Source organism: Carassius gibelio, chromosome A11 (assembly GCF_023724105.1).
Source record: "Carassius gibelio isolate Cgi1373 ecotype wild population from Czech Republic chromosome A11, carGib1.2-hapl.c, whole genome shotgun sequence".
Lineage (NCBI taxonomy): Eukaryota > Metazoa > Chordata > Actinopteri > Cypriniformes > Cyprinidae > Carassius > Carassius gibelio.
This window is the reverse complement of record NC_068381.1, coordinates 2,043,619-2,057,056: the sequence shown is the minus strand read 5'-3', so window position 1 is coordinate 2,057,056 and position 13,438 is coordinate 2,043,619. Positions and strand designations below refer to the sequence as shown.

The 13,438-nt window shown below is 43.2% G+C and overlaps 1 protein-coding gene and 1 long non-coding RNA gene across 3 annotated transcripts in view; one reads left to right on the top strand and one right to left on the bottom strand.

Moving 5' to 3' along the window:
* LOC128022000 (uncharacterized) overlaps nucleotides 1-13,438 on the bottom strand; it is a 220,653-nt gene that overhangs the window by 168,920 nt on the left and 38,295 nt on the right. The gene's annotated exons all lie outside the window — the stretch shown is intronic.
* LOC128021979 (E3 ubiquitin-protein ligase TRIM39-like) lies at nucleotides 6,783-9,617 on the top strand. Of its 2 annotated transcripts, none has more exons than XM_052609175.1 (7): nucleotides 6,783-6,861; nucleotides 7,206-7,759; nucleotides 7,872-7,967; nucleotides 8,290-8,523; nucleotides 8,603-8,741; nucleotides 8,843-8,869; nucleotides 9,006-9,617. In XM_052609175.1, the coding sequence occupies exons 1-7, from the start codon at nucleotides 6,798-6,800 to the stop codon at nucleotides 9,551-9,553; spliced, it is 1,662 nt and encodes a 553-aa protein (XP_052465135.1). In that variant the 5' UTR covers nucleotides 6,783-6,797; the 3' UTR covers nucleotides 9,554-9,617. The 2 variants fall into 2 exon arrangements, with proteins under 2 accessions (XP_052465135.1, XP_052465134.1); XM_052609174.1 differs by having other exon boundaries at nucleotides 8,834-8,869; nucleotides 9,006-9,616.

Genomic DNA, 13,438 nt, shown 5'->3' with positions numbered 1-13,438 from the left:
ATATATATATATATATATATATATATATATATATATATATATATATTTATACACACATACATATATATATATTGCATTCCATGCAAACATGTGATTCGAGCGGTACCTATATAATTAACAAAACAAGAGCAATTGGTGCAGCAAGGTTTTGAAAGATATAAAGACAAACACTTATAATGCTCACTTGAATTTAAATAAGAAGTATTGTAAACAAGATATGCGATAGTGGTTATTGTGATATTATTACTATTAATAAATATATTCATAAAATAAACAAAATTAAAAGCATTAGTATTCTATAATTCACTGGCAATGTAGTAGGCTGATCCCAGGTCCTTGTGAGAACTTTTTTTTCCCGTTATGTTGACAGAAGTATGACACCAAATAAGTATATGCTATTGAAATTAAAACCAATAAAGAAATTAATTCAAAATAAATACACTCTCCTGTATTAACCTCATGGTAACAACAAGATATTTTTATATTTGTTTTAGTCACAGAACTATAACAAAAAAAACATGCTATTGAAATTCAACAAATAAGTTAACACTAGCGAAGAGTGTTGTTTTACAGTTGTTTTGACTTGAATTAGAAAATCTAAATTTTAATAAATTAATTTATAACACACAGTTTTATTACACAACTTTTAATGGGTGTGTCTTGTTACAGATTATAATTGACCTTTTGTACTTTTTTTGTGCTTTCACAGCTGGCAAATGTTTATATTTATGTATCTTTTTGCACTTTGCATACAGTCCCTGCCCTGCACTTTTACATTATAAGGTCTATCAGTTATAATTCCCTAGGGCAGATTAAAACCAACAAAACACAAAGTGTGTTCTCTTCTACATTTGAAAACAATTAAAACCCAGTATGTTTCTTGTCATTGTGGTAAATCATTAAAGAATTATTGAAGATTTCTGAGGCTGAATCTCTGACAAAATGTCAAAGGTAAAACATCGAACCAACTTTATATCGGTATACAAACCTGTTTCACTGCAGCTGAAAATCACTTTTACATTACACAATAACTCATGATCATATAATATATTTTGTGGAAAGATTCATCTAATTTTGCATAAAGCGATGTATATGTTTGTTGGAAAATATAAAGCTTGTTCTTTGTACTTTCTTTAAACAGCAGGTCATAGTTCAGATTGCTCAGTAAGTTTACGAGTCTCTAACTTTGTTTCAAACGAATGATTTATGATGGGTATTGAAGAGAGAGGAGTCAAATGCAAGGGCAAAATGACAATCTTTAATTAAACAAAGGAAAGCCACAGGAAAATCCAACTAAGGAGTACAAAAGATGAGAACCAAGGAAGACCCGAAGGCTGGGTTTAAATAACACAGGAAACCTCTGTGGCTGGAACGACCAGAAGGCTGGCGAGGTGGAGGCTTGACCGGGCTCAGGGGAGAACCGGGGATCGGAGCTCGCAGAGCGGGGCGGTCGCGGCGTAGAACAGCAGGTACGGTTCTGTGGGGTGCAATGGGTGAGCACAGAGATGTACAGGTAATGATAGCAGAAAACTAACTTCACCCCGACTAGACAGGAAAGGACAGGACAAGACCAATTGCTAACGTAGACGCCAAAGGCAACGGCTTCATTCGGAAGTAACAATCTGACAAAGAGACACGGGAACGAGAGGGTAGAAGTAGCCCAAATAACGAGGCAGGATGAGAACCAGGTGGAGGGGAAATTATCTTAATGAGAAGTGAAGACAGCTGTGACACAGAAGCGAAGAGCGAGGGAGACAGGAGGGGATAAACCAGCAGGGGGAGACAGAGAGAGAAAAAGAGAGAGAAAGAGACAGGATCATGACAAGACCATGACAGTACCCTCTCCTCAAAGTGGGGGAAATGCTGGCGAGACCGGAGGAAATCATCAATGAGCGAGGGGTCCAGAATATCCTTAGGGGAGACCCAACTCCTCTCCTCAGGACCATACCCCTCCCAATCGACTAAATATTGATGTCCACGACCCGACGCCGCCTATCTATGATCCTGCGGACGGTGTAGACCGGGGAGTCTTCGATACGAACGGCAGAGAAGGATGTGGGAGGGGGGGAGCGAGGGGCCGGTTTAATGCAGGAGACGTGAAACACCGGGTGAACACGACGAAGATTCAGCAGCAACCGGAGTTTGACGGCGACAGGGTTAACGATCTTGATAATGCGGAACGGCCCGATGAAGCGGGGGGCCAGTTTACGGGAGTCAGACTGGAGGGGTAAATTAGATGTAGAAAGCCAAACCTTCTGACCCGCGACATAGCGAGGACTCTTGACACGCGATCTATTAGCAGCCACGCACATGCGCCTCTTAGAACGACATAGAGCAGATCTCACCCTCTTCCAGGTTCGCTTACAGCGACTGATAAAGGTCTGAATGGACGGGCAGTGAGAATCGGTCTCTTGGGATGAAAATAAGGGCGGTTGATAGCCGAGGCAACACTGAAAGGGAGAGATACCAGAGGCCGAGGAAGGGAGGGAATTATGAGCATACTCAGCCCAGGAAAGCTGTTCGGCCCAAGACGAAGGATTGCAAAATGCTAGACTGCGGAGCATGCGGGCAACAATCTGATTGGCTCGCTCGGCCTGGCCATTAGTCTGTGGGTGAAAACCCGAGGAAAGGCTAGCAGTGGCACCTATGAGACGGCAAAATTCTTTCCAGAACTGCGAGGCGAATTGCGGACCCCTATCAGATACGACGTTGGTGGGCAACCCGTGATACTTAAACACATTATCAATCATAATCTGGGCCGTTTCCTTAGCAGAGGGCAGTTTGGTAAGAGGAATGAAGTGCGCCGATTTTGAGAAGCGGTCGACTACCGTCAGGATGACAGTCTTATCGGCTGAGGGCGGAAGACCGGTGATAAAGTCGAGAGCTATATGGGACCACGGGCGAGAGGGAACAGGTAGCGGTCGGAGGAGACCAGCAGGCGGAGAGTTGCCCGCTTTGGTCTGGGCACAAACAGAGCAGGCAGCGATAAAATGGCGCGCATCACGTTCTAAAGAGGGCCACCAGAAACGCTGGCGGATAAATGCGATAGTACCTCGAGCACCGGGATGAACCGCTAGTTTAGAGGAATGGGCCCATTGAAGAACTGCTAATCGTGTGGGAACTGGGACAAAGAGGCTGCCCCTAGGGCAGTTACGGGGAGTAGCGACGTGAGAGAGAGCGCGCTTAACCTGTCTCTCGATCCCCCAGATCGTAGCCCCCACCACCCGACCGGGAGGAATAATCTCCTCTCGGGGGGTGCGGCCGATCGAGGGATCGAAAAGTCGAGACAACGCGTCTGGTTTACCGTTCTTAAAACCCGGACGGTATGAAATGACAAAATCAAAACGCGTGAAGAAAAGGGCCCAACGAGCTTGACGTGAGTTCAATCTCTTGGCGGAGCGAATGTATTCTAAATTGCGATGATCCGTCAAAACAATAAAAGGAACAGAGGAACCCTCTAACCACTGCCGCCACTCACCCAATGCCAGGCGGATGGCGAGGAGCTCACGATTCCCGACATCATAATTACGTTCAGCGGGGGAGAGGCGGTGGGAGAAGTACGCGCAAGGGTGTATCTTATTATCCGACGCTGACCGCTGGGAAAGAACGGCTCCCACCCCTACCTCGGATGCGTCGACCTCACCGATAAACTGTCTTGAGCTATCTGGAGTGCGGAGGATGGGTGCGGACGTAAAAAGGGTCTTAAGCCGGTCAAACGCTTCCTGCGCAGAACCGGACCAACCGAAACAAGATTTAACCGAAGTGAGGGCGGTGAGTGGCGCGGCCACCTGACTGAAGTTGCGTATAAAGCGGCGATAAAAATTAGAAAAACCGAGAAAGCGCTGTAGCGAGACACAAGAATCAGGGACGGGCCAATCGAGCACGGCCTGGACCTTGGTAGGGTCCATACTGATCCCCTCTGCTGAGATAACGGAGCCTAAAAACGTTATAGACGAAGCATGAAAGGAGCACTTCTCTGCCTTAACAAAGAGTCGATTCTCAAGCAAACGTTGGAGAACGCGGCGAACGTGCTGCACGTGAATCTGGAGAGAGGGCGAAAAAATCAAAATGTCATCGAGATAGACGAAAACGAATAAATTGAGCATATCCCGAAGGACGTCATTGATCAGAGCTTGAAAGACAGCGGAGGCGTTAACCAATCCGAAGGGAAGGACCCTATACTCGAAGTGGCCGAGGGGCGTGTTAAAGGCGGTCTTCCACTCGTCCCCCTCCCGAATGCGTACGAGATGGTAAGCGTTACGTAGGTCGAGCTTGGTAAAGACTTTTGCCCCCTGCAGGATATCAAAGGCTGAGGACATCAGTGGCAGGGGGTAACGATTCTTAACAGTGATGTCGTTCAGCCCCCGATAATCTATGCATGGGCGTAAAGAGCCGTCTTTCTTTTTAACAAAAAAGAATCCGGCGCCGGCAGGCGACGAGGACGGAACGATTGTGCCGGCGCTGAGAGACTCAGATAAGTAATTCTCTAAAGCCTCCCGTTCGGGAGCAGAAAGAGAATAGAGCCTACCCCGAGGGGGCGTGGTCCCAGGGCGGAGATCAATAGCGCAGTCATACGGACGGTGGGGCGCAAGAGACATGGCTCGAGAACGGCTGAAAACCCCTCGCAAATCATGATACTCCTCCGGTACCCCAGTCAGATCTCCCGTCTCCTCCTGCAACACAGAAACAGAAGACACGGGGGGAACAGCCGAGGCTAAACACTTAACATGACACGACAACTTCCAAGACAAAACAGACCCCTTAGCCCAGTCAATGTGTGGATTGTGAAGTTCTAACCAAGGGTGCCCCAGTACTAAAGGAGTAAAAGGAGACTGAAAAATAAAAAAGGAAACTGTCTCTTTATGGTTGCCAGAAACGGTTAGAGTTAATGGGATAGTCTGTTTCTGTACCCTAGGTAGGGCGCTGCCATCAAGGGCAAATAAAGGGGTGGAGTCTCTTAGCGGTGTGAGCGGAATACCTTGTTGGAGCGCCCACTTCTCATCCACAAAGTTTCCCTCGGCCCCAGAGTTGATCAAGGTCGCACAGGAGGCTGACGACCCCGCCCACTGGAGATGCGCTGGAAGTGTCGTGCAGGAAGTGGAAGGGATGGTCTTAGTGGTAGCGCTCGCCAGTAACCCTCCTCCTGCTGGCGAGCGTTGGCTTTTACAGGACACGAAAACACAAAGTGAGAGGCACTAGCACAGTACATGCAGAGGCGGTTAGAGATCCTCCTCTGACGCTCCTTAGGTGAAATACGCAGGCCACCCAGCTGCATGGGTTCCGGTTCTGAGTGGGAGGGGTTGACTCGGGGCGGCGAGAAGAGACTCTCCTCTAGGCGATGAGCACGACGGCGCTGGTCAAACCGTCTCTCCACCCGGATGGCCAGGTCGATAAGGTCGTCGAGCCGGGCGGGGATCTCATGGACGAGGACCTCGTCCCGCACCTCTGGAGACAAGCCCTCCAGGAAGCGAGCAGTCAGAGCGGGTTGGTTCCACCCACAGGTGGTAGCGAGGGTCCGGAACTCAACGGAGAAATCCGGCACGGATCGTCTTCCCTGTCGGAGTGTGGAAAGCCGACGGGAAGCCTCCTCTCCGTAGGCGGAGCGGTCGAAGACCCGGATCATCTCCTCCTTGAAGCGTTCAAAGCTTGAGATGCACTCTGCCTCGGTCTCCCAGTTGGCCGTTCCCCATTCGCGAGCCCGCCCGTGGAGGAGTGAAAGAACGAAAGCCACCTTGGCCCTCTCCTTAGCATATGTGACGGGCTGGAGCGAGAAAACCACCTCGCACTGGGTAAGGAAAGCGCGGCACTGGGTTGGCTCACCCGAATAGGCCGGAGGATTGTTTATCCGAGGCTCCGTCAGACCAGGAGGACAATAAGAGGCAGAAGGCTGGAGACGGAGGTTGTGGACCTGGCTGGACAGCTCGGACATCTGGGCGGCCAAAGAACCGACGGCGTGTCGGGTAGCGGAGATGTCCTCCTCATGCTTCCCGAGGAGGACGCCCTGGTGCTCAACGGCGGTCTGGAACGGGCTGCCACTCGCTGAGTCCATCATTTGGTCAGATTGTTCTGTGATGGGTATTGAAGAGAGAGGACTCAAATGCGAGGGCAAAATGACAGTCTTTAATTAAACAAAGGAAAGCCACAGGAAAATCCAACTAAGGAGTACAAAAGATGAGAACCAAGGAAGACCCGAAGGCTGGGTTTAAATAACACAGGAAACCTCTGTGGCTGGAACGACCAGAAGGCTGGCGAGGTGGAGGCTTGACCGGGCTCAGGGGAGAACCGGGGATTGGAGCTCGCAGAGCGGGGCGGTCGCGGCGTAGAACAGCAGGTAAGGTTCTGTGGGGTGCAATGGGTGAGCACAGAGATGTACAGGTAATGATAGCAGAAAACTAACTTCACCCCGACTAGACAGGACAGGACAGGACAAGACCAATTGCTAAAGTAGACGCCAAAGGCAACGGCTTCATTCGGAAGTAACAATCTGACAAAGAGACACGGGAACGAGAGGGTAGAAGTAGCCCAAATAACGAGGCAGGATGAGAACCAGGTGGAGGGGAAATTATCTTAATGAGAAGTGAAGACAGCTGTGACACAGAAGCGAAGAGCGAGGGAGACAGGAGGGGATAAACCAGCAGGGGGAGACAGAGAGAGAAAAAGATAGAGAAAAAGAGAGAGAAAGAGACAGGATCATGACAAGACCATGACATGATTGTGTTTCCATCACTATCAGTTCTCACATTTTAACCAGTTAAACTATCATTTTTTCTTTAAAAGGCTTTAAGAGGGAAAGAACAATGGCAGAATCTTCACTAACAGCAAGAAAAAACAGGAGATGGAGTATTGACCTGGATCCTCCATGTAAGTCATTAACCCAGAAAAACACTTTGACTTTTCTTTTATAATATTGAACATGTACAGTTCATGAATATAAAGCAGATTAAATAATTTCAGCTTCACAAGAATAATTCTTGTACATTTATTATTTATTTGGGTAAGTGGTTATGTAATGAGCTTCACATTTAGTTTCTGATCAGCTTGTCTGGGTTCATTTTACAATAATAACCAGCTGACTGTACATGATCTCTTTATATTTGTCTCTAAACACTCTTTACATTCAACCAGCTTCATGAGGTGCATCATGGGATTCTTCATAAACAGTATTGAAGGAGTTCACACTAATCCTAAATAATGTCTCTTTCCAGTAATGTTATCCTCCATGAGTTCACTGTCTGAGGAGATTCACTGCTCTGTATGTCTGGATGTGTTCACTGATCCAGTCACGACTCCATGTGGACACAACTTCTGCAAGTTCTGTCTGAATAAGTGCTGGGACAACAGCCAGACCTGCAGCTGTCCATACTGTAAAGAAACATTCAAGCAAAGACCTGATCTCAAGATTAATACCACACTCCGAGAGCTCGTAGATCACTGTAAGAAGAAAAGTCCTGAGAAAACAACTGAAGTTCTGTGTGACTTCTGTGAGGAAAGAAAGCTGAAAGCGCTGAAGTCGTGTCTGGTGTGTCAGAGCTCTTACTGTGAAACTCACCTGGAGCCTCATTTGAGAGTGACACGTTTGAAGAAACACAAACTGATGGATCCTGTGAGTAATCTGGAGGACTATATATGTCAGAAACACGAGAGACCTCTGGATCTGTTCTGTAGAGATGATCAGACATGTGTGTGTTCATTCTGCACAGAGACAGACCACAAGAACCACAACACTGTTCCTATAGAAGAGGAGAGTCAAGAGAAGAAGGTAGACGTTATTATTCCTTTAAAGGACTGATATCATGAGGAATCAGATTTTATTTCATATTGTGAGTTTAATCTGTGTTATGATAAATGTGTCTGTGTTGTTCTCTCTATAGACTGAACTGATGAAGACACAGAAAGATTTGCAGCTGATGATCCAGAACAGAATCAAGAAGATTCAAGACATCAAACTCTCAGCAGAAGTCAGAAAAGTGAGTTTAAAATAATTTGGACTTCAATAAACTTCAATGTTTCGAGAAGACATAACAATAACAACATAAACAAACAATCAAAGGAATGACAGATGACTATCAGACTAAAATATCCAGCAACAGCCAATAAAACAAGAACTAAAATGTCCAGGGCTTGTTCTGCTCTCGTCCAGGGTGCAGAGTGAAGTTTAATTCTTCATTTGAGGGATTCTGAAAACACATGTAGCCTATGTATGTGAACAAAAATGTATGAGCAATAGTTACACAGATTCTTCTGTTAGCAAACACTGCTAATAATGTGTTGTCTGTCCTGGTTGAGCAGAGAAACACAGAGAAGGAGAAAGCAGTCCGTGTGGAGCTCTTCACTGATCTCATCCGCTCCATTGAGAGACATCAGACTGAACTGCTGGAGATGATGGAGGAGCAGCAGAAAGCAGCAGAGAAACAGGAGCAAGACCTGATTGAAGAGCTGGAGCAGGAGATCACTGAGCTAAAGATGAGAAACACTGAGCTGGAGCAGCTCTCACACACTGAAGATCACCTCCACCTCCTACAGGTCAGTCAACATGATCTCTCTGATCAATCATAATGCAGGATATGACATGCTGAAGGATTTCTCCTCTCTCCTGCTGTAGATTCACTCATCCCTGTGCAGCTCTAGAAACACCAGGAACTGGCCTGAGATCAGTATGAAGACTCATGAGAGTCTGGAGACTCTGAGGAGAGCTCTGACTCAACTGAAGGACACTATAGATGAGAAACTCACACTAACTGGTACATCAATACACACTGATCAGATAGAAACATGATAGTGTACTCTGTTCTTTAAATATAAGCTTAAGATCTGATTGTTTTCTTGTCATTAGTCTCTACAGAGCTGAAGTGGATGCAGCAGTATGCAGGTACAGTGTGCTGTCTGCACTACACTAGTTTACATTCATACACTCACTGCTTCATTACTGCACTACAATCTGATTCAACACGGGGTTAACTAAAAACATCAGCATCACAGAATATCTGTATTCTCTGTTTTCTCAGTGGATGTGACTCTGGATCCTGATACAGCTCATCCTAATCTCATTCTGTCTGATGATGGAAAACAAGTGAGACATGGAGACATTAGACAGAAACTCCCAGACAAACCAAAGAGATTTGATACATGTCCCTGTGTCTTGGGAAAGGAGGGATTCTCCTCAGGGAGATTTTATTTTGAGGTGCAGGTGAAGGGAAAGACTGATTGGGATTTAGGAGTGGCCAGAGAATCCATTAACAGGAAGGGAGAGATCACACTGAGTCCCAGTGATGGATACTGGACTGTGATTCTGTGGAATGGAGATGAATATAAAGCCTGTGATGATCCTCGTGTCTCTCTGTCTCTGAGAGTGAAGCCGCAGCGGGTCGGTGTGTTTGTGGATTATGAGGAGGGTCTGGTCTCCTTTTATGATGTGGAGTCCAGCTCTCATATCTACTCTTTCACTGCTCAGTCTTTCACTGAAAAACTCTATCCATATTTTAGCCCATTCCTTAATGATGGAGGTAAAAACTCAAGTCCACTGATCATCACACCTGTCAGTTATAATAAATGAATTTACTCAGTTATCAAATGAAAGATTAAAATAATGCATTTATAATTAAAAATCTGGAAACATTATGTGCTGCTATTTTTTTTTATCATTTGCTTTAGTTTTTTTAAATCCAAAAGTTTGTATCACATATTTTTTATGTAAATATAATGCTTGTTCAGTAAATTATTTTTTGTTCAACTTTTCATAAATATTCCTGAAATTTTTCTCCCTGACAAAGTGAAATTGCCAAAACAACAAAACTCTGATAATGTCTGTAGAACTGAGATGGCTGTGATCTTTCTGTTATAAGGAGTGAGAGAAATCACAATAAATATCACATAACATCACAAACGAAGGTCATAAAACATTTATTTCATAATATTATACACAATATTTTCATATTATTCTATAGCTTTTGTTTACCACATGTAAATCTGAAAATAATTAGGACAAATCCATTGTCAATGTTTACCACATGTTTTACACTAATTTGGGCTTCTTTTTTTGTTAAGTCGTGTTAAAAAAGTCATTGGTTATGGTTTTGGGATTATTTAAAAAAAACATGGAAAACCTGAGAATCAACTTCGTTTTTATTAACATTTCTGGTCACTGTTTTTGGAGGTATTTAGAGGACACAAATGTCAGTGTCAAAAAAAAACTTTCATTAAAAATTGGAAGTTTTGAAGCACAGAAATAAGTTCGGCCTCATTTAAAGGACAAACTTTGGCAGTTCATTGTTGAGCTGAAAAAAAAAAAAAAGTTAAAGTGAAACAGAAATGTTATAGAGGTTTTAGTTCATGACAACATTTTTATACTAGAAAATATTTTATAAAACATGTTAAACTTATCTTAAACTGATATCTTCAAAAGCTTTTAGGATTTGTTTAGGTGCAGTACCTAATATTTTCCATCAGATGTCAGCAAAGCTCAAGACTATTTTTTGTCATATTAATGAATTGATTAATGGTTGTGGAGTAATTAAATGCACAATGTCTATTACAATAACACACACAGTGTATGTAATGTGTGTGTGTACACTCAGACTTCCCTCATTTATCATATAAAGTCCTAAAACTATTCACCTTCAAATGATTTAACATTTCAATAAAACTATTTTTAGTTATTGCGGTATTTAAGTTATACAACAAAATATATGTAAAATCCAACAAAGGCAGATAAAAGCACAATCTGGAGAAAAAAGAATAACTTTTACAATAACCCTTTTTAATAATTTGAGTTCCTCCAGGAACCTCTGGAGCTCTTTGAGTTCTCGTGTAATGAAGGAGTGACTCCAGAAGCTCAGAACTGGAAACAAAGTGCTTCAAACATCCAAAGAGTTCTTACATGAACTGCAAAGACTAGAATGGTTCCTCCAGGAACAATATGATGAGAAAAAGAGCTTCGAGGCACTTAAAATAAATGATGAAGTTCCTCCAGCACTCAAAAGGATTTCTGAGGCACCTTCAGTTTTTAGAGTATTGTTCTTTTCATCTTTTCAGCGAACTATGGTCATTTCCAAGTTAATGGTCATTTTTACGTAATAAAAAATCATTAGATTATTAAGTAAAGATCATTTTCCATGAAGATATTTAGTAAATTTCCTACTGTAAATATAACAAAGCTTATTTTTTGATTAGTGATATGCATCGCTAAGAATTCATTTGGACAACTTTAGAGATGATTTTCTCAATATTTAGATTTTTTGCTCCCTTGGATTCCAGATTTTCAAAGAGTTGTATCTCAACCTAATATTGTCATATCATAAAAAACCATACATCAATGGAAATATGATTTATTCAGCTTTGAGATGATGTAAAGATCTCAATTTGGACTGGTTTTGTGCTCCAGGGTCACTTTTTTTTTCAGTCTGAAAAATAGTCCAACAGTGAACTGACTGATGGAATTAAAGTACAGAATCATATTTCACTTCACTGTTCATAATAAAGGCAATCAAAGTTATTTTAACTAAACATTGCAGAAATAGTAGGCTACTTGTTTGCACAGTGTGTATTTGACTCTTAACCAATCATCTTCCTTTGCAGGTTTGGTCATATCTTCCTTTCTATAACCTTCAATGCATCAGAACAAGCCACACTGACATGTTTCTAGCACTGACTAACAATAATGGAGATTAAAAAGTGTTCCTGATTTCTTTTTTTCTTTTTTACTTTTTTGCATGTTTGCCACACTTTAATGTTTCAGATCATCAAACAAATTTAAATATAAGTCAAAGACAACACGAGTAAACACACCATGCAGTTTTTAAATGAAGTTTTTATTATTAAGCGGAATAAATCCAAAACTACATGGCCCTGTGTGAAGAAGTGTTTGCTCCTCTGTTAAAACTGTGGTTTATCACACCTGAGTTCAGTTTCTCTGGCCACACTCAGACCTGATTACTGTCACACCTGTTCACAATCAACAAATCTCTGAAATAGGATCTGCCTGACAAAGTGAAGTAGACCAAAAGATGCTCAAAAGCTAGAAATCATGCCTAGAGCCAAAGAAATTCAGAAACAAATGAGAAAGAAAGTAATTGAGATCTATCAGTCTGTAAAAGGATATAAAGCCATTTCTAAAGATTTGGGACTCCAGCGAACCACAGTGAGAGCAGTTATTCACAAATGGAGCTGCTCCACTGCAGCGACTTAAACTGTAATGATGCGCTTTGCTGTAATAATGCAATGCCACTCAAATAATGCAGAAACACTCAAGCAAGAAAACATGTGCAAAGAGTGCGTGTGTTTGTACTGTTGCAGAATGAGAGGAACAGTAGTAATGTACTGCTAGATTCACTTTCGCCAGAGAGTCATGTATGCTTAAGGCTGAAAATATATGATGCTTTTAATGAATGACCCATAATTTGTCTTTTTTTACGATTTAGTTTTAATGCAAATGCGTGTGTTAACTGAGTGAACATAAAAGATCACACAACAGAAGTTCTCTCTCTCTCACTCTCACTTTCTCTCTCACTTCCGGTGCGGGTGTTTGTGCGTGAGTGGATGGAGTGGCGTGTGCGTGGTGTAGAGTGGCGTGAGTAAATTCTTATCTTTATTCTTTACGCTGGTTTTTGTTGTTTTGTTTTTTTGTTTTTGCTTTTTCTTCTGGTTTTGTTTTGTTTCTTCTCTCTGTGTGTGTGTGTGTGTGTTTTCTTGTCTTGCTGTTGTTACGCATAGGGCCGCGTGCTATCCATTTTTTTTAGGAAGCATGTCGGCCCAGGCTTTGGGCTCACTCACTAGACGCCACGCAATTAAGGTGGCGTCCGTGGTGAGCATTGAGGACTGTTGCTTGGCTGTTGGGGAGGTGGTTGGACATGCAGGTGTTTTATCCGCTTCCAGGATGAACAATGCGATAGTGGTTTTTTTTGGATAGCGTAGATAAAGCGAATGTTTTGGTAGAGCAGGGAATTGTAGTTGGAGGAGAATATGTTTCGGTCCTCCCACTTTCTTTACCTGCCAAAAAAGTAACTCTATCTAACGTGCCACGTTTTGTGAGTGACGAGATTTTAACGCAAGCTTTGTCGTGTTATGGCAAGTTGGTATCTCCAATAAAAAAGATACCGATCAGTAGCGAATCGCCTTTATTGAAACATATAGTTTCATTTAGGAGATTCGTCTACATGATCATCCCTGATGATGTGGACTTAGATTTAACACTTAACTTTAGGATCGATGATTTCAGTTACAGCATTTTTGTTACTACTGGAAAGATTAAGTGTTTTGGGTGCAAAAAAACGGGACATTTATTTAGGAACTGCCCGAGTAAAAATATTGAAGGCGAAAAAGAGAACAATAATGCGCAAAGTAGCGAAGATAACGGTGTAGTGGAGGCCGCTGTAGCGGTGACGGGAGAAGTCGCGGCTGTGACAGAGAGCGTTCAGAGCGCTCCGGGGGAGACTGAGGCAGT